Raw genomic sequence first — 19,078 nt, 5'->3', positions numbered from 1 at the left:
AGATATTTAGGTCCCATTCTGTAGTAGGGTGATAATTTTATGAGGGATTTTCATATCTTTTGGATGCAATATGGGATGGATCATTACCTTTTTTTACACTTAATTGCTTTTATCATTCAGAAATATTCAGTGCTTAATGATAATAAAGAGCCTCTCCTAAGGAGGCCAAACACCAACTGTGTGCACAACTCCTCAGTGTGGCATTTCATGTGTCACCCACCCCCAGGGAGAGAGGACTGCTCACCCCAAACCCCCCAGGAGGGAAGAGCAAGGCCAGTGCCCTGTAAACCAGGAATTGTCTTGTTTTCCATGCATCCACGTGCCCTGCCTTTCTGGTACCCTACCCACGGCAGGCAGAGCATGGAGGATGCTCCTGTAGCAGGTGGGGTTGAGGAGGCTGAGCTCCCTGGTGCAGGCTCCAGGCTCAAAGAGGCACTGGGAACAGGCCATGCTTCTCTGGAATCAGCTTGGCTGAGGGAAATTTGCTGCTCTTCAGGCAGCAGGGCTGCCTGCTGGGCCAGGCTGTCACCTCTCTGCCAGCTTTGCTCCTCAGAGGCAGGGTTACAAAACCCAGTCCAGATGTTTGCTTGCTGTGTTGCCTGTGGCTTTTCCAGGAATGCATTTTTCAATGGCCTTCACAGCTCTTAATTAAAAGAGCACTCACATCATTTATTAATTACTTATTAACCCTTTATAGCTGCTACAAGCCCATCACAGACGTCTGTGGTGTCCCACTGATGCTCATAATGGCTGCTCATCAGCAGCCATTGTAATTGATGGATTTAAGCAATCTGCTGACCTGTTGGGCCCGGCAACAATTGATTAACTATTCATTAAAACATCTAGAAATTATTTATGAACCTTTTATAAACTATTTATAAGTGAGCAGGGGTAGATTTATTCATTACTGTGTATGGGCTTGCAGCGAAGGGGTGGAAGGAGCTCCAAGCTGAGATTCCAGCAGCCCAGCTCCGGGCAGCAGGAAGCATGCCCAATGGCACAGGAAAACCTTTGTCACTCCACACATTTCTCCAAATTACACTGGCTTCCTGCGGGCCCTGTGGGGGGTCAGGTTCCCTGCTAGATGTGGGTCGTTCTCCCAAGGATCAGAAATAACACAGAATGGAGAATTTTCTGCTTTTCTGCAGAGTCAGGTAGTTTAGCTAAGTAGGGGCTGGCGAGAATCCAGTAGCAGCTTTTTAATACACTGTTGGGCTAAACTTAGAGGAGAGGATGAGCAGGCTTGTGTGATGCTTTGCTTCTAGTGTCATAGGATTAAATTACCATCCCATTTTACTTCATATTAGTATGCAGGGATAGAAGGAGAGAAAGGCAGCAGCTGCCAGCAAAACCCTGTTGGCTGCTGGGTGCTCTCAGGCAATGAGCTGGTTCCTGGGTAAATTGGGGATGCAGTTTAAGAGTCAGGTTCAGAGCCCACAGCTGATTGTTTCATTTTCGGGGCTTTTTTCCAGCTTGATAATGAAAAAACCAAAAATCTGTTTTGGTGCAGTAGAGGAAGGGAAGGTGGAGTGGCCTTGCTCAGCTTAGACTTCATGAATCATTCCCATGTTCCTGATCTGTAGTGTTTGTACCAAAAATGGAAACTTTTCCAGTGACTGCCCAAAATGAGTAATGCTGTTCCTTGCTGCAGGATCCCAAAACACTCACTGCTGCTGGGGGTTATCTCCAGCCCACAGAAACGTGCACGGCTTGACACTGAGGAGCCTCCCTGTCTCTGGAGCTCACCATCACCAAAGAGAAGCTGCAGGTATCAGCTCTGCATGTGCTGACACAAGAAATGACACCTGAGATGGGCTGTCACCATCTAGGACCCCTTCCAAGAGGCCATCCAGGACCCTGCCTGCAGCAGATGCTGTTCAGCAGCACACAGGGATAAGTAATGGCTTCCCAGGAGCTGGGGTTTGGTGTGGCAGGTCTGTCAGATGGCAGGGAGGGGACAGATGTGCCCCGTGTTTCTTGTACAAGGTTCCTTCTCTCCTTCCTGCTTCTCTGCATTGTTCTCCTGCTGGTGATGCTCAGCTGGCTCTGCAGTGAAGGAGCTGCAGGGCTGGCTTGCTGCTCAGCCCAGGAGGGGAATCCCAGCACTAGCAGCAATCTGAAGGGGCAGATTTGTGTGGTGATGAATGGTTAGCTGTGTTTCAAGACCTTGTTTGGATTTACAGAAGGGGTGTGTTTACACACGTGTAATTCATTCAGCAGAAAGCTGTATATAGTTGTTATTATTTAAGCATAAACTGGAGTAATTCAGCATTGCACTGTGTGTGTCCTAATCAGTTTAAAGCTGAGCTGAGATCAAATTAGTGCAAGCCTGAACCTGGCTGTGCTCTCCCCATCCTGCCATAGCCCAGGCCCCAAGGCTTACAGGGTGTCCTGCAGGGCACAGCTCACACAAACATCATGCAGAATTTCACTTGTGTTCCACCTCAGAGGAGAGAAAAGCCAGCTCTCTGCAGTCTCTCCTACAAGTGTACTTGAGCTGTTTTGGAGTGCAGCATGAAGAAATCAGCTTTCTTTGGGAAGAGAATGCAAAGATGTGCCCAAAGAGCCATAGGTGGCTCAGTATTCTTGTAGGAACACTCAAACCAGTGTGCTCCTCATTGCCCCAGGACCAGGGAGGTTTGGAGGGTCAGAGGACCCCCCACCCCAGCCACAGGGCAGGGCTGAGCACTGGAGAGGGGTTGTACCCCTCAGCTCACACTGCAAGCTGGAGCTGCCCTCACTTCTGTTGGGCAGGAAAGTCCAGGAGGTGGAAAGCATGTGCTGCCTGGGCCAGCTCACCTGGCAGGACATCACTCTGTGCCTCTGGCAGGACACCAGGGTTTGGTGGTGTGCTTAGAAACCCCCACCTGGCACTGCAAGCAAGGGGGACAGCCACCAGCTCCAGCCCATCCTACAGGGTATCTGTGATACACAACGGGGCCAGCAAGAGGTGTTTGGAAGGAAGGGATTCAGGGGGCTCTGTGGGACACAGCACAAGGTGAAGCAGGGTCCCACCACCCCTGCAGCAGTGCCCTGGTGCTGGGCTTTGCTTGGCTCCATCCCGAAAGCAGAGCTTCCCCTGGCAGAGCATCCAGGCCCAGCCATGCTGAGGAGCTCCACAACGGGAACACTGTCACCCCCAGACTGGGGCACCCTCAGACAACCCAGGAGCACACATCCAGCTTGCATTCTCCACTCACTTGGTTCAGCAAAGCTGAAATAACAGAAATCACATCAAAACCTGTCCTTGGGGGGATAGAGATGCTCCAAGCCTGGAGAGAGCAGAAAGCTGCTGGTGCTTCCCTGGAAGAGGAGGGTTCATGTTGCAAAGCTGTTCCCAGCTGCTCAGCCCTGGTCCTCAGCACTGTTTCCGAGGTGGGAACACCTGGTCATGAGTTTTGTGGTGAGCTGAGTCTTTGGCCAGTGCCTGCACCCTGCCTCAGCCAGCTGCACCCAGCCCAGAGGGGCCAGCCAGGCACTGGGGGAGGACCAGGGGTGAAGGATTCCCCTCTCAACTGCACAATTCCTGCTGCACCCCACAGACCACGGAAATTCATGATTTTCTGTCCCTTATTTGGCCTCTGTGCTCATTCCCAGCCCCTCTGGGCTTGCAGAGGACCTGGGGATGCCCCGCAGGGAGGAGCTGAGCCTGCTGGTGGCTACAAGGTGCAGGCATTACGTGGCACTGTTGCAGACATTGGCTACCTAATTAAGATCAATTAACCACCCAGAGTGGGGCCATCCTTACTTGAGGCAAATCTATAAGTACAGAGAAGAGCTGTAATGCACGGGGACACGGCAGAGGAGTCCCCCTGGAGGAGTGGTGGAGGATCCCCCGGGTCTCACATGCTTCCAGGGGGACCTGGGCTTCCAGGAATCCTGATGAGAAATGGTTGGTGCCTAACGAGGCCACGGGGGATCCCATGGGAGAGCGCTGTGGTCCCAGCCAGAGGGTGGGAAAGGCTGAGGTTGAGCAAAGGTGGGAGAGGGAAAATGGTGGTGCAAAAATCAGTGCAAGTTGTTGGCATGGTGCTTAGGGAGGGCTTCCAGAAGCACTTTTAGAATGCAAATGAAAACAGCAGCTGATTGCAGCTGCACTCACCGTGCCTCTGCAGCCAGGTGGGTTTTTTGCCAGCCCAGCAGTGGCCCTGGCTGCCACAGCCCCCCGTCTCCACCAGCCTCCCCAAATCTCACCACTTCCTTAGCTGGGATTCAGCACGGCCTGTTTTGTACACGAGGGATGCTCTGCAAACACCAGTTTTCTTTGTGTGAGAAACACCTGCCATTTACCACATTTCATGTTCTCTCTGGAAAACTGGGAAATGTCTGCTCCACTCCACATTTTATCCCCCTTTCCCAGGCAAGAGATTCCCTCCCATTGAGGGAGAATATGTGTGATGACTTTGTGGCCATTAGTGGATAGAAAGGCGTTTTATTGCTCTTCCCTTTGTTTGGCATCAGTTGGGAGTGAGGTTTGAATCCTCTTCCCCTGGATCTATGTTTTCTAGCAAATCACATTCATTGTTCCTGAAAAGTCCAAGCCATCTGCTACTTCAAGTGCAATCTAAAGTTGTCAGCAGAGGGGAGGGAAGGAGGAGGGAATGACCCCAGAGAGAAAGGAAATATTTCTGAGGCTGAACAAAGCATCCCAGGATTGTTCCTAGCCACTCTGTGGTTGTTTTATTTTGCTCAAAACCCCAAGTGAAAATAATTAAATGACTGCCAAACAGAAATAATTTATATTGGATTTTCAGCCTGTCTGCCAGACCAAAACTAACTTGTCATTCTGACACCCCTAACCTCTGCCAAGGAGGAGAGATGCTCTCTGTCCTGCCCTGGGGACACCCCAAATCCCACCTGTGATGCACACTCACAGCCCCATGGCTGTGACCTGGAGCTGGGGGATGCCCTCACTGACATGGGCTGGGTGGATGTTCCCAGGTGCCAGGATGAGGCTGGGCATTAACCATGGCCTGCTTGCTTGGCTGGGATCAGCAGCAATAGAGCTTCTCATGCACACTTTGATTTAAAATGTTGGGAAAGAGAATGAAAAATTAGTCCTTTCTGAGCACGTTTAGAAAAGAATGACTTCAAAAATTAACAATTCAGGGCAAGTCTCATTTTTTAAAAGTTGCTTCTAAATTAGCCATTTTGGGTCAGTCTCCATCTCTCATCGTCTGAATATCCCTTGTCCCTCCCATTTCGTGGAGGGGAGGAAAACAGTTAGCAGCTCCTCTCTCTTAAACAGCATCTTTCAGCAGCTGGCTAAGCTGCAAAATGGATTAGCTTTGCCTTACAGCCCTGTACACAGCAATTTCAGGCTTGCACAGGAGTTGCACAGCCTTTCCAAGCAAAACATTCCCCGTGAAGCCCCTTCTGGGGATGCCAGGAGATGGAAATGAGCCTCTGGGGAGCAGCATGCTGGGAGCAGGGATAGAGAACGCCAGGAGGTGGGAGATCTGCTCCCACATCCAAAGCCAGCACTGAATGCGGGCAGGGCACATGTTCCTGTCACCAGGAACGAGGAGGGAAGGAGTCAGCCCCAAGCCTGGCGGGGACCCTGGTGCTGGGAGCCTGGATCTCGGGCTGAGGAGATGGGCAGAGTCCTTGGGGGAGCATGTCCTCCACCCCCAGGCAGCTGCAGCTGTGGGGACAGGGCTGTTGGAGGGGCTGGGGGCAGGTCCTGGCCAGCTGGCCCGTGGGACAGCAGTGACACTCTCACAGGGGTGGTTTCAGCCCTAGCAGTGGGTGAGGGCAGGGCAAGGGCTGCTGTGTCTGAGCACTTCATCCTGCTTTCTCCCTTGTGCAAGCACCAGCTTTTGTGCTTGCCAGCCTCCCCTTCTGCAGGGGACCTCACCCAGCCACCTCCTTCTGGCAGGAGCTAAATTGCTCTTTTTATGGCAGGAATTAACTCCAGCTCTGGCTGTACCGTCCCACACACAGCGTGGCTGCAGTGGGAGCCCTGGGGCTGTGCCGGCCAGGAGAAAGCTTGGAGAGACTGGGAGGCAGCCTGTGGCCCCCAGGGCCAGCCAGGGAGCCCGTGTGTGAGCAGCAGAGATAACCTCAGCCCCGGGGCCTCGATGCCAGTGCACATGGCAGGCAGAGATTTCATGGCCAAAGCACATTCATCACACGCCCTCTCCCCACCTCCCCTCCTCCCTCCCTCCACAGAGAGACCCGAATAGCAAGAGCCTGCTTTTGAGGTTGGAAGTCAGGTTTAGAATTTTAATGATATCCTGTATCCCACAGCCTTTTATTTGGGGAGAAACCGCTGTAAATGACCCATTTTTCTTCATATAATGATAATCATTACCAAGAGGAAAATGAGCACTGAAGCCGGGCACAAACGCAGTCACATACTAGATGGGGTGGCTGATTCTGACTGGCAAAATGCTACATGGAGAAATATACCTTTTATACTTAGGAGGAACATAAAGATGTCTTTAAGCATGCATGTAAATTTGTAACAAATAAGTCACTGTGGCTTGAAACGGGAAGCTGGAGAGGGCAGCCGTAAATATGTGATCTCTTTGGCAGAAAGCTCCAGCACAGCAAACTGTCACATCCCCCTGTCACATCGTGCTGGGGGACAGGAGCTGCCCTGCTCTGGGGTGGGGAGCCCATCTCCCAGCTTCCCTGCTGCCTCCACGCTGAGCTCCCTCCTCACCAGGGCCTGGCCACGAGGAGTCTGGGAGCTTCCCACACCTCGGGCATGGCCCCTGCTCCTGGTTTGTTTGAAGGGGGAAAGAATTTCATTAGCAAGGAAAGCCTGAAAAGCCAACTTAGTGCAAACAAAAGCCTTAGTCCCAAGAAGCAGCACTCACCTCTGGGTGCTGTCTGACCCATGGCTCAGCCCTGGCTGGTCTGGGCTGCTCTGGCGGAATCATCCCCACCTGGCTGGGGATGGATGTAAAGGAGAGGGAATCTGGAACACACAAGTTATTACTTCAAATCCCCCAGGTCATGCTTGTCTCAGCCACCCCAGCCCCTTCCTGCTGCCTGCTGGCTGGCACAGGTGCCAGGGGCTGTGGCAGCTCCCAGCACCACTCCTGCCTGGCTCCCAGCTATGAACAGGGCGGGCTGTGGTGACTTTCCTTTGAGGTGACACTCAAGGCACCTCATTTAGTTCCCAGACTTCAGCCTAGAAGTCACCAGCTGCCTCTGACCATGGAGTCCAAGCACCTAAAAGTTCAATTAGGTGTGAACCAAGGAAAACCCATAAACATATAATTGATTGGGAGAGTGAGTCCTGACCCCAGGTAATTGCTCTCTTCTGGAGTAGCCTGCAGCAGCCCCTTGGCCTGGCTCATATGCCAGGAGGGAACTGGTTAGGTTTGTGAGTGATATAAGGAGCCTGGTCTCTGGGTGCTGGAATTGAATTAGACATCAACAAGACAGATTTTATTAGATTTATTAGATGGCTGGTAGAGAGAAGGCTAGAAACCAGAGGAAGAGAAGTGTCTTCCTGGTGACCTCAGGGCTGCCATTATTTTTCTTGCACTGTGTCAGATGGGTGCAGTGTCATCTCCCAGGTGATGGCAGAGCAGCAGATGCCAGCACTGCCCCATCCCAGAGGCTGAGGCATGGGCAGGATGAGGAGGTGACCTCGAGCTTAGTGCCAGAGCGCCTGTCCCAGAAGGAGCTGGCACTGGCATGGCTCATGATGGAGAACACATGCAGAGCAGGACGCACGGAGGCCTATCTCCAGCCTGTGGCACCACCAGCCCCAGCTGTGGTTTCAAACAGGTTCACAGCTGTCTGCTGGGGGTGCAGCACCAGGAGTTCTCAAGCTGCTAAGGCTGCCTGACAACCGGCATCGAGCTGCTCTCATGATAATTAACACTGGACCAGCCTTGCCAGAATAAATTCAGCAGTTGTATGGCAAGGCAAAGGTCCCTTGATTTTACAAGCTACCCATCACTTCTGTCTCGTGTGCTGTTCCTGCATTACAAAGGTTTGAAGTGAGCTTTCCACTCAGGAAAATGGCATGATGTTAATGGTGGAGCTTTTACTGGGACACACCCTGCTTCTGCTCAGGAGTCACTGCCCTGGGGAGCAAAAGAAGCTGAGATGCCTCCTCATCTCTGGGGCAGCTGGCTCAGCTGTCAGTATGACAGGCTGAGCACAGCATGCCTGCTCCCAGGGCAGATGGCTGCCTTAAACCTGGGGAGCAGCAGAGTGCCACATGTCACCAGAGGACGAGACCTGTTGTCACAGGAGAGGCTCTGCCTCAGGAAGGTCTCTGAGGGGCAGACTGGGAAATAACCCTGTGGGAACCAGGCAGGCATCACCAGCAGTTCCACCTCAGGGTGGCCTGGGAGGACAGAGAGCAGCAAAATCACCCCAGGGACTATCTGGCTGCCCCATATCTGCTGCTCATGGCAGTGCTGAGTCCCTCGCAGTGACATGTCCCACAGCCCAGGTGTGTGGCTGGCCAGAGGATGGCTGTGCCAGGCTCAGTGGGAGCCAGCAGACACAATCTCCTTTTATCACAGCTTCTGGGCTCTGCTTCTCCATTCCACCAGAACAGCCAACAGCTGCCTCCTGTTAATTAAGAGAAGAACAATCACTCTTAATCAAAGGCCAGACTGGTGGCAGCAGCAGCAGCAGCAGCCTGCTGAGCTCATCCCACCTCCACTCACCCTGTGCTGGGGGCAGAGGGAATAACAGGGGCAGAGTTGTTTCTGTGCCACCACTGCCTGGCAGCAGGGACAAGCTGGACGCCACTCCCAGCGAGGGCAGAGATGCCACTTGCTTTGTGTGGCAGCTGATTGGCCTCCAGAGGCACGTCCCCAGCTCTGTGGTGCTGAAGCCACCTCCCCTCCTCCAGCACCCAGGCCCTCTGCTTGCCTGGGGCCTCGAGGGGAATAAGAGTTCTTGTGAGAGCAGGACACTACAGCCATTCTTGCTGCCTGCCACCCTAGCACAGGTGCTGGAGCAGCACCTCCCCACAGCTATTTGAGTGCAGAAAGTCCTCAGTGCCTTCACCATCAAGTAGGGCAGAGGTCTCCAGGATTGTGGTTTGGGAGTCAGAGCTCCTTGTCCTCCCAGCTCTCCCCTTTGCAGCTTGCCCTGCTTTCCTTGCATCAGGCACTTTCACCCACAGCCTTTCCTTGTGTGGGAGAGGGAGAGGAGAGGACCCTCTCCTGCTGCCTCAAGTCTGACAGCCAGCGTGGCCCAGGCCAGAGGAACCAGCAGGTGACTCTGCTCAGGTCCCTACCGGAGCCTGCAAGCCAGCCCTGATCCTTCCAGCCCATAGTGCAGAGTCATTCCTCTCACACAGGCAGGAGGTGCCAGCAGATCTCAGCTGCATCTTCCCTGGTAGATCTCCAGAGTCCTGCCCCAGAGCTTCCAGCATCTCCTTCCCCACAAGGGTTTTTTTAACACCAGGAAAGTCCCAACACTCTCCTATTTATAGCTTCACACTCCCGTTTTCATTTTATTTTAATTAGCTGATTCCCTCTCCCACCTGCTCTCAGGCACCTAGTGGATTGGGTGAGGATGCTGGGAGCAGCACTCAGGCAAGTTTGTACTCTCTGCCAGCACCCAGGAGAGCGAGGACAAGGATGAGCAAGAGCAGGAAGCTTTCCATCCTCCATCTGTAGGGATTTCCAGCTGGCAGTGGGGGAAAGCATCTGTGTGAGGACTCTGCTCTGGCTCCATGATTTCCTTTCCCCCAGCACTGACAGTGTGAGGTTATTTGAGGACATGGTTGTGAGTCACACACAAAAGTACATCCTCAGGCTACTGAAATCGGATCCAAGCTTTGTGCTCCTGGTGTTTGCATTGATGCCTGCTGATGGCACGGGAAAAATCCAAGCTATGGTCTTTGTGTGTAGGTGAAACTTGTTGACCACTTCTCTCTCCAGGAGGGCACCAGCAGAGGTCAGAGCTGGTGGTGTGCTGCTGGATTTTAGTGAGGTGATTTATTCAACTGTGAGTTGCAGGTGCACTCTCAGCCCTGCCGTGCCTGGGGTAGGAAGTACTTTTGTTCCCAGCCCAAGGTTGGCACAGGTCCTTCAGAGGAAAGCCAAACAGTTTCCAAGGCAGGGACAGGATGATAAGTGTGTTGGTTATAGCTGCAGACAGCTCCCTTCGGGGTGAGCTGGGAGCATGCTGGAGGAAACTTGTAAAATCCAACAGCATCTCCAAAAAAGGGGGAGGGGAAGCCTGGAAAACAAAAAAAATCGAAACCAACAAACCAAAAAGAGAGCTTAGTTGGGTCAAATTCCCCCAGCAGGGGCAAGTCCTGCGTTTGCAGGAGCACTGGCACTGGGAGGGCAGCGGTTCAGGGAAAATGCTGATGATTTGGCAGAGGAGCAGCCAGCCCACAACTCCCGAGGCAGCAGAGAGGGAAATGCCCCAGGACCAGTGGGCAAAGCTCCACTGAAGAGTGATAAAGAGTGCAAGGAGGCAGCAGCAGGGACAGGAGGGTGGGGATAGCTCTGTGAGCAGAACCTGCACTCCTCTGAACTCCATGTCATCTCTCACTGTGGCAAACATACATGCAGACAGATGTTAGCCAAATGTGCCCTTTTTGGCAAGAAACCAATGAACCGTGGGGGATTTAGATGCTTTTATATCTGGGGTTTGGTCCAGATTAGATCAAAATCTTGAAAATGCACCCAACTTGGAAATGCCAAGAAATTCCTCTGCAGAAGCACTTTGCTGGGACAAATGGTAAATTGTTTTGGTAGAGTCAAAATGTAGTATTATAATTTCACAATTTAGGTACAAGTCAAAATTAATCATTTACCTTTAACTATTTTTAAACACCCAAAACATCTAAAAGGGCACTTTTTTTTTTTTTGACATGTCTGTCAAACATCATCAAACTCAGTGTGGTTGTGAATGGGGAGATGTTCCCAGCAGCTGCAGCTGCCTGTGTCAGCAGGAGAGCCCTGACTAGGATGGCTGTGGGGGACCAAACTGGGAACAAAAAGGCTTCCGTCCATCCATCCATCCATCCATCCATCCATCCATCCATCCATCCATCCATCCATCCAAGTGCAGGGTTCTGCTTTGGGCAAGCAGCATTTCCCCACCTCATCACCAGAGTGATGTGATTGCCAGGGTAGGTTTTTTTTTTTCCTATTCAGGCAACAGTTCTGGTGCCTTCTGCTTGTGTTTGTTTTTGGGAAAGGGGCTGAAATGAACCCCAGTGGGGACTGAGGGGGTTTGCAGCAGGAGAGCACAGTTGATGCACTCATTGGTATAAGCAGGAACTGGTTTTGTCTGACATTGTATTGTTTATTTTGAGCAGGTTCTAGGAACAGTTTGCAGCTCTTTCCCCATCTCTTGATGGGCCTACACAGTAAATTATCTGTAGTCATTAGCAAGTGGGCTGCTTCCTCCTTCAGGCACAATTAGTGGGCAGGGTCCGGAAAAATCTTCCTCAATCTCATTTCCTTCACAGGATGCACTGGAGAGCCTGGCGCTGGAGGCAGGGCACAGCGACCTTCCCTGTTCCTCAGGGTAGGAGCATCCTCCTTCCCTCCTTCCCTCCAATGGTCCCCAGGGACTGCCAGGGGTGGGCAAGGTGAAACCTCAGCCTTCAGGTCAGTGAGGCTGAACCAGCAGCAGGAACATCAGAGGCTCGGGGACAGCTGATTTAGAGTTTCTTCTTAGTCAACGCAGAGCTTGCCCTGCCTGTGAGCCCCATCCTTACGCGGTGCACAGTCACGGGTGATTCAGGGAGTCACAAATGCTGTAAGCAATGAAGAGCAGCCCCCTGTCCCCGGCCTCTGCCATGAGCAGGGCACCTGGCTGTGGTTCAGCAGCTCCCTGGAGCACAGCCCACTGCCAGGGAGTGATGCCATCGTTGGTGGCTGTGCCACAGCCCCCGAAGTCCCGAGCAGAGCTGGTTGTGCCCATCGCCTCCTCTGGGCCCGTGCTGCCAGGTGGGAGAAGGCCTTGGTGGAGCAGCAGCTCTCCAGAGGGCTGAAGGGCCAAGTGAGCGGGAGCTTTGGATTTACACTCGGGAAAACTGGAATAAATCAAAGCAATTAAAGTGCAAATGAAGCTTTAAGCAATGCAGCATCCTAATTACCTGGGAAGCGCATTGTGTATACTTCTGTCTCACTCCCTTTTTTAAAATAGACAGGATCCAAATTACATAAATAATTTAAATTAATTTGCCAGGTAGAGCTGGGCTTTGGGAAGCGCCTGCTGGCATTAATGACGATGTTTTGCTGGTGGCTCCACGAGCCCCCCAGGCTGTCTGCAGCTGCGGCTCCCCGGGCTGGGAGATGCGGTTTGGTGCGCGGATCCTGCATCCGCGGCTGCTGTGCCGCGAGGGGCTGCGCAGGGGCAGCAGAGGAGGGCTCCGTGATGGGCGGCCGGAAAGGGCAGAGCCAGCGGTAATTAATCACCGCAATTAGCCGCTGGCATCGCAGGCAAAAGCAGAGTTTGGTTTTCTTCCAGACTGCCTGGGCTGTTGGTGGAGCAAGGCTGTGAACGCATGTCCTTGGGTGACCACGAGTGTTTATAGCGTCTGGGAGAGCCGGGAAAAAGAGGTGCAAGACCAAGAAGTAACTTCTCAGACAGAGCAGAGGCACCAGAGGAATAGGGCAGGGGCTGGCTGCACCAATGCTGCTCCTTTCCCTCGGTGCCAGATGAAATAAATGGGCAGGAGATCTTTCTCCTTTTTAATGCCTTTATTAAGAAGAATCAGCTCAGGTGGGGAGAAGCCGACAGGTCGCACCCACGCCGCCGCTGCTCCCAGGCGTGGCACGGAGGAGGAGGATGATGCAGCTTTGTCCGCTGGTCTGCAGGCAGAGCTGGGGATTCCGTCCTCACGGGAGAGTCACAGATTCCTCGCTTTTTGTCTAACACCCCGGGGTGTCTCTTTAATCAGTATCTTTTCAGGTTAGGGTGAGAAGCAAAAAGGGTCTAAGCAGGTACGGGACTACGCTCCCATCCTTAGACGTCACTTAGGTCACTTGTTGGCTCGTGATTTTAGGGGTTTTTCTTGTAAAAACTGTAAAAATTCGGGGCGCAATGCATTTCTCATCTGCATACTGGCTCTGATGTCACTGCTATTCTCTTTACCTTGGAGGGTCTTCTTGGCAAGTGGCCAGCATCAGGGAAACAATAGTTAATCACCAGCCATTAACGGGTAATTGAGGAGCTTTTCTTTGGCAGCTAAACCAAAGAGGTCTGACTGGTCTGACTTGTTTTTAACTCTGAAACTCAAAAAAATACAACTTTCTATTCATAACACCAGAGGAAGCAGGGCAGCGGTGAGAGTGCAAACCCTGCCCTCCAGCCGGCTTTGGACCCATCTGCAGGACCCCTGAGTCTCTCCAGGAAGTCAGCAGCCCCCTCCATTCCCACTGAAGCCTCTCCCATCCTGCAGGGAAGCTGGGAAAGGGCAGGCTGGGCTGGGAAATGGGGTGTCCCCAGGCACACCCTAGAGATGGAGAGGGGACGGGGTGCTGCTCCCCATTCCCATTCCCTGCTGCTGGCCTTCACTGGTGGGGCTGGATGCTGGCCTTGGGCTCTGCCTTGTCAGCTGGTGACACACTGAGTGTCACTGAGGTCATTTGCTCACTCCAGTGTAATGGAGCTGTTTGAGTAGGGCAGAAGTAGAGGAGAATAAGCAATTAGGGATAGAATTTTGTCCTGGTAAGAAGGCCTGTAGTTGCCAAAACTGAAGCATTGTTTCATCACCTGCTTGTGGGAGTCCTGGCATCAAGAGGGATGCCAAAGCTGTTAAATCCCTCCTCTAGGATGCTGCCAGCCTGGCTCACTGACATCTATGGCACTCCAAACTCATTGTGTTCAGGTGGGCTGCCTTTTATTTACAAGAATTCCTGCAGGAAGGAAGTTTTGTGACTACTTGTCTAAACAAATATTTGCCTCAGATGTGCTCTTGTGGCTGTCTGGCATGGTTATTGTCTTGTTTACTCAGCACAGTTCTCAGGCAGTTTCTGAATGTACTGTCCAATGCAGCCATTTAAAAGTTCCCAAGTAATGTTTTTTTAAAATGACCTGCTTTTCTCCAATACTTCTCCCAGGAGAGTTTTATGTGCCCCCTCCCTGACAGGCTGGTCAGGCATCACTCACATGGGCAAGCTCTGCTCCATGGATCTGCAAAGGACTCCGTATTTCCATACAGCACCAGGGCTGCGAGGGGTGGGGAAACACCAGCTCTTGGAAAATCAGGAGAAGAGCTCACACTGCAGCAAGTGCTTGGAAACAATTTGGAAAAGGCAGGAGAGGTGCTCACCCTGGGCAGTGCGTGATTTGACCGGGGAGGAAGCAGCCCCCGAGCCCTGTGACTCAGTCCCTTCCTCCCCTAGGAAAGGTCACCACCACAAATGTTTGTCAAACCCAGCCCGGGCTGCCCTGAGCCCTTCAGGAGCAGACACGGGGGAAGCATCTGCCATTTGAGCCTGTTTTTTATTTGCTGAAAACGATCTGCTCAGCAGCGGTGGTTAAAGACCTGTTAGCCACTGCTGTAAATGCTGCGAATTAACACCTTTCGGTGCCCTGGGTGTTTACCAGGAGGCAGGAAAGGGCTTTCTGTCTGTTTTCATGTAGGCATAAGGAGAGAGCTGTGCCTTCCCCCAGCTCCCCAGACACAGGGCACAGGGGCAGGATTTACAAGCAAGCTGCTTCTGAACCTTACCGTGCTGTGATGCAACCCAGTGCCCTTTAAATAACTGCTGTCTTTTGAAGGCATAAATACTTACAGGGTGAGAGGAAAAAAAAGCCACCATTCCCTCCTGAAAGACCTAATTTATCGGGAATTATCTATCCTTGGCTATAAATCCTCTGTAAAACTTGGCATGAGTTTTGAGGCAGTTACAGCAGTGACCGTATATTTTTATCCGAAACCTCGAGAAAGAACAAATTGAAGCCCCAAACAGCAGCTCTGAGTTGTTGCAGAGCCACACTGATGAGTGGGGCTGCAGGGACTGCCTTGCCTGGGAAGTGCCATGCAGCATTTCTCATTAATTCCCACATCCTTTTGGTTTATTTCTGAGCAATTCCTGCTTGAGAAATTATTTTAACGTGCCAGTTTTCCTTCCTGGCAGCAGACTCAGAAGAGCATCCCGGGGGTCTTGGCTGGAGCAGCAGCCTTAAGTCCCTTGCTAACGTTTGCTGAGCACCACATCCTTCGTAAACCAGGGCACAGGTACACGCATCCCTGCTGTCCACCTACTCAGGCACAAGGCAGGGCTGGCTCTGACTCATCTGGCTTCCCACTTTCTCTTCTTTGTTCTTCTTGTCTCCCTGAAGCAGGAGAGAATCCAGCTTTTATTTAAATGAGGCCCTATAAACATAAGCAGCAGCAAAGTAGGGCAGGTTTTTAATGGCTTACACCTCCTTGGGCTTGGCTTCTTCCCTTCAGCCTCTGTAGCTGTGATTGTGGTCTGTCTCCACGTGAGCAGCTCAATGACATTTTTGCATGCACTGGGACCTACCTGTTCATTTCTGGGAGTGCATTCCCTGCACAGAAAACATTAACAAATTAATGGGGCAAGGACAGCATGACGAGGAGGAGCTCTGTCCACAAGCAGCTGAACTGGTCCAGAAAGCTGCTGGGACATCACGACACCCTGGGGACAGCTTTGGCCTGTCCCCCATGTGCCAGCCCTGACCTCACCCGCTGGAGGAGGGATGTGCCCCCCACCCTGAGAGCTGCTCAGTAACTGGTAGAATCCCAGTAGTTAAGCAGAACTGTCTAGGCTGGGACCTCTGCAGTATTTTGTGGGTCTGTGTCCCTGCTGGAGCAGGGACACCTGGAGCTGGGAATGCTGTGAACCTGTGTGTCCCCACCAGGTTTGTGTCGGTGCTGCTGGAACAGCAGAAGCGCAGAGGGTTGTGAAGTAAGCTGAGTTCTGGACAGGCAGGGCCCATGGAAGGGCAGCAGGCTGCGTTTCCCTGCAGGACAGCCCGTTGCTGTGTTTGTGCTCAGAGGAAAGCTGTCCTGCACCCTCACACACAGGCCCAGTGTGTGGTGGGTGCCCCAGTGGTGGGATGGTGCCTCGTGGGAGCCCGGCTCACTCCGTGGTGTGCTGGAGCTGTGGGGGTTGTCACTGCCACCATTCCACGGTCAGCTCACAGAGGGACCCTAACGCTTGCTCTTTGCTATCTTTTGCAGGAATGGAGGGATGCAGGTACAGCTGGGAGCAGCAGGACACCAGCACAGCCCTGTGGGGATAGGTGTGAAAGTGATTCCCTGTGAGGACACAGCAGGAGTACCCCAGAGGAACGTGGGATCTCACTGGGAACAGGGAGAGCTCCCCTTCTGCCCAGTTGCTTGCCGTGTTTCCGGGGATCTATACCAGGATTTGGGCTTGGAGCCTGGAGGCGTCTTAGTGCTATAGGATTGCTGGAGAGCCTGACAGCGATGGGGGACCCAGCACCGAGGAGGGACATTCCTCCGGAAGGCCCTGCACACCCGTGAGCCCTGGCTGCTGGTGGCGGAGGGTGCCTGGGGCTGGGCTGCTCAGCCAGCCCTGGGCTGGGGGCAGAGCCGCGGTGCCTGCAGGGCACAGCCCCTGAGGGGCGAAGGGCTGGCGTGGGGTCTGCAGGGGCAGCCCCAAGCCCTGGGACAGTGGGGCTGCCAGCCGAGCCACTGCTCCTCCAGGCACCCCTTCCTGGGGTGGCAGCGGGGGACAGAGCGGCGCTCGGTGCCTGGGCCGGGCGCGGATGTGCCCCCACGCAGCGCCGGCGGGACCGCTCCCCTAGTGCCGGCGCCGAGGGACGCAGGGCCGCCCGCCTCACCATGGTGCTGCCGCCGCCCGACAAGCGCCACGTCTGCCTGACCACCATCGTCATCATGACCAGCATGGCCTTCATGGACGCCTACCTGGTGGAGCAGAACCAGGGGCCCCGCAAGATCGGCGTCTGCATCATCGTGCTGGTGGGGGACATCTGCTTCCTCATCGTGCTGCGCTACGTGGCCGTGTGGGTGGGCGCCGAGGTGAAGACGGCCAAGCGGGGCTACGCCATGATCCTGTGGTTCCTCTACATCTTCGTGCTGGAGATCAAGCTGTATTTCATCTTTCAGAATTACAAAGCAGACAAGAAGAACCTGGAGACGGTGGCCAGGAAAGCTCTGACCCTTCTGCTCTCCATCTGTGTGCCGGGGCTCTACCTGGTGCTGGTGGCCTTGGACAGCATGGAGTACATACGGACCTTTCGGAAGAAAGAGGACTTGCGGGGACGCCTCTTCTGGGTGGCCCTCGACCTGCTGGATATCTTGGACATCCAGGCCAACCTGTGGGAGCCACACAGGACCGGCCTGCCCATCTGGGCAGAGGGGCTCATGTTCTTCTACTGCTACATACTCCTCCTAATCCTGCCTTGCGTGTCCCTCAGTGAGATCAGTATGCAAGGGGAGCACATTGCCCCGCAAAAAATGATGCTCTATCCCGTCCTCAGCCTGGTCACCATCAACATCGTCACCATCTTCATCCGGGCCATCAACATGATCTTGTTCCAGGACAGCAGGGTCTCCACCATCTTTATCGGCAAGAACATCATCGCGATCGCCACCAAGGCGTGCACCTTCCTGGAGTACAAGCGGCAGGTGAAGGAGTTCCCGCAGAACGCCATCGCCCTGGAGCTCCAGCAGAACTCCCTCTCGCACAACCAGACCATCCACAGCGCACAGGGCATCCCCCACGAGCCGTCGCCCACCAGCGAGATCCTGGACACATGAGGGGTCCCCAGCCCAGCGTCGGTTCAGATGGCCCCGTGCTGAGTGGAGGAGGGATGATGCTGCTTTCCTGCTGCCCGGTGCAAGCACGACAGACAAATCCCGGCAGTGAGGGCTCTTCTAGGCACAAAAACACCAACAGCGTTCTAATTGAGCTATGGAGTGTCCTCTAGACGTCTTCATCTCAGGTACAACCCTAGGAGTCCTCCAGACAAACCAAATGGACTTGCAAAGGACCTGAACCAGCTGACCCTCTCTCCCCTTCCTGCCACCATCTCCCCTCCCGAGCAAAGACTGCTAAGGTTGCAATGTCCCTTTTTACTCCCTGAGCACCTCACCTTTACTCCAAGCCTGGATCGAAGATTTTGTTACTGGAGACCTTTATACAGAGTGGGGACAAGGGCAAAGGGGTGCGGATTGGGGGGAGGGCGGGGCGTTTGAAGCAGTAAACCCTGTGATCGTAGATGTCTCTTATCTCCAATGGTTGTGTTTACAGTTTCCTATTTATATCGGCTCCGGGGGCTCTCAGGCTGCCCTGTGGGCCAGTGTCCTCGAGGTGGGCGAGAGCAGGGAGCCCTGCAGTGGGGAGGGGGCCGGGGCTGGCGTGGCTGCCCTGGCCCCGGTGAGGAGGTCTGAGCCTCCACCAGCGCCCCGCACCAACTCTGCCGGGAGCAATATCTATGAGCTAGAGCTAATCTGATGCTGGTGTTTTATGTATTTCATTCACTCCAAACGACTCAGCACAATATTTCTATTTTTAGAAGGGTCCCTCTTTCTCTCTCTCCCTGCCATCGAGAGCCTCCCTGCCTGCAGCAGCCAAGCAGCCTCCCCAGCCCCTGGCACTGCTGCTGGCAGGCAGGGGCACCCAGGAGGGATTAGGAGCAAGGATGGCGAGGATGCATTTCACTCTGGCATCAAGCATTTATAAAGAGGGCTGCTTTCCACAGCTACTATATTTTTAAAATAAATATTAAAAAAGGAAAAAAAAATAAAACCGAAACAAAAAAACCCACCAAACCCCAAAAAAAGAGCCGGGACGAATGTGCTGCCCCAGGCAGGTGGCTGGGCCTGGGGAGGAGCTGGGCTGGGGTCTCCTCTGCAGGTGTGGGTGGTGCTGAGGGGCTCAGCCATGGGCAGCAGGGTGGGAGGCGAGGGCCAGCCGGACAATAAAAGCCCCATGAGAGCAATGGCTTCTGGTGGTCTCTTTTCTGCCAGCGTGTGGAGGGTGTGGCTCAGCTCTCATACAGCCCAAATCGCTTGTCTCTGCTTCTGTCCTCCCTGGACTCCCAAGTGCCATCCCCGGGTTCTGTGCCCTGCACTCACTGAGCAGTGGGCCCAGAAAGGAAAGAAATAATTTCTCCTGCTGCAATGCTGCCCCAGGGCTGGGTGCGTCTCAGCTGCCTG

At 53.6% G+C, this 19,078-nt stretch overlaps 1 protein-coding gene across 2 annotated transcripts in view; it reads left to right on the top strand.

The window, feature by feature from the left end:
* TMEM121 (transmembrane protein 121) overlaps nucleotides 1-18,861 on the top strand; it is a 35,370-nt gene extending 16,509 nt beyond the window's left edge. The window contains exons 1-2 of one of the 2 annotated variants that reach the window (XM_039699318.1): nucleotides 11,358-12,515; nucleotides 16,112-18,861. In XM_039699318.1, the coding sequence (XP_039555252.1) occupies nucleotides 16,739-17,677 (939 nt within the window). In that variant the 5' untranslated portion in view covers nucleotides 11,358-12,515; nucleotides 16,112-16,738 and the 3' untranslated portion in view covers nucleotides 17,678-18,861. Of the gene's footprint in view, nucleotides 1-11,357; nucleotides 12,516-16,111 lie in introns of those variants that run through there. The other variant, XM_039699317.1, reaches the window with a different exon arrangement.
* Nucleotides 18,862-19,078: the final 217 nt, after the last annotated feature.

Source organism: Passer montanus, unplaced genomic scaffold (genome assembly GCF_014805655.1).
Source record: "Passer montanus isolate IOZ18808 unplaced genomic scaffold, ASM1480565v1 scaffold131, whole genome shotgun sequence".
Taxonomy (NCBI): Eukaryota; Metazoa; Chordata; class Aves; order Passeriformes; family Passeridae; genus Passer; species Passer montanus.
Note: the sequence above shows the minus strand (reverse complement) of the source record. Positions and strands in the feature narration are given on the sequence as shown.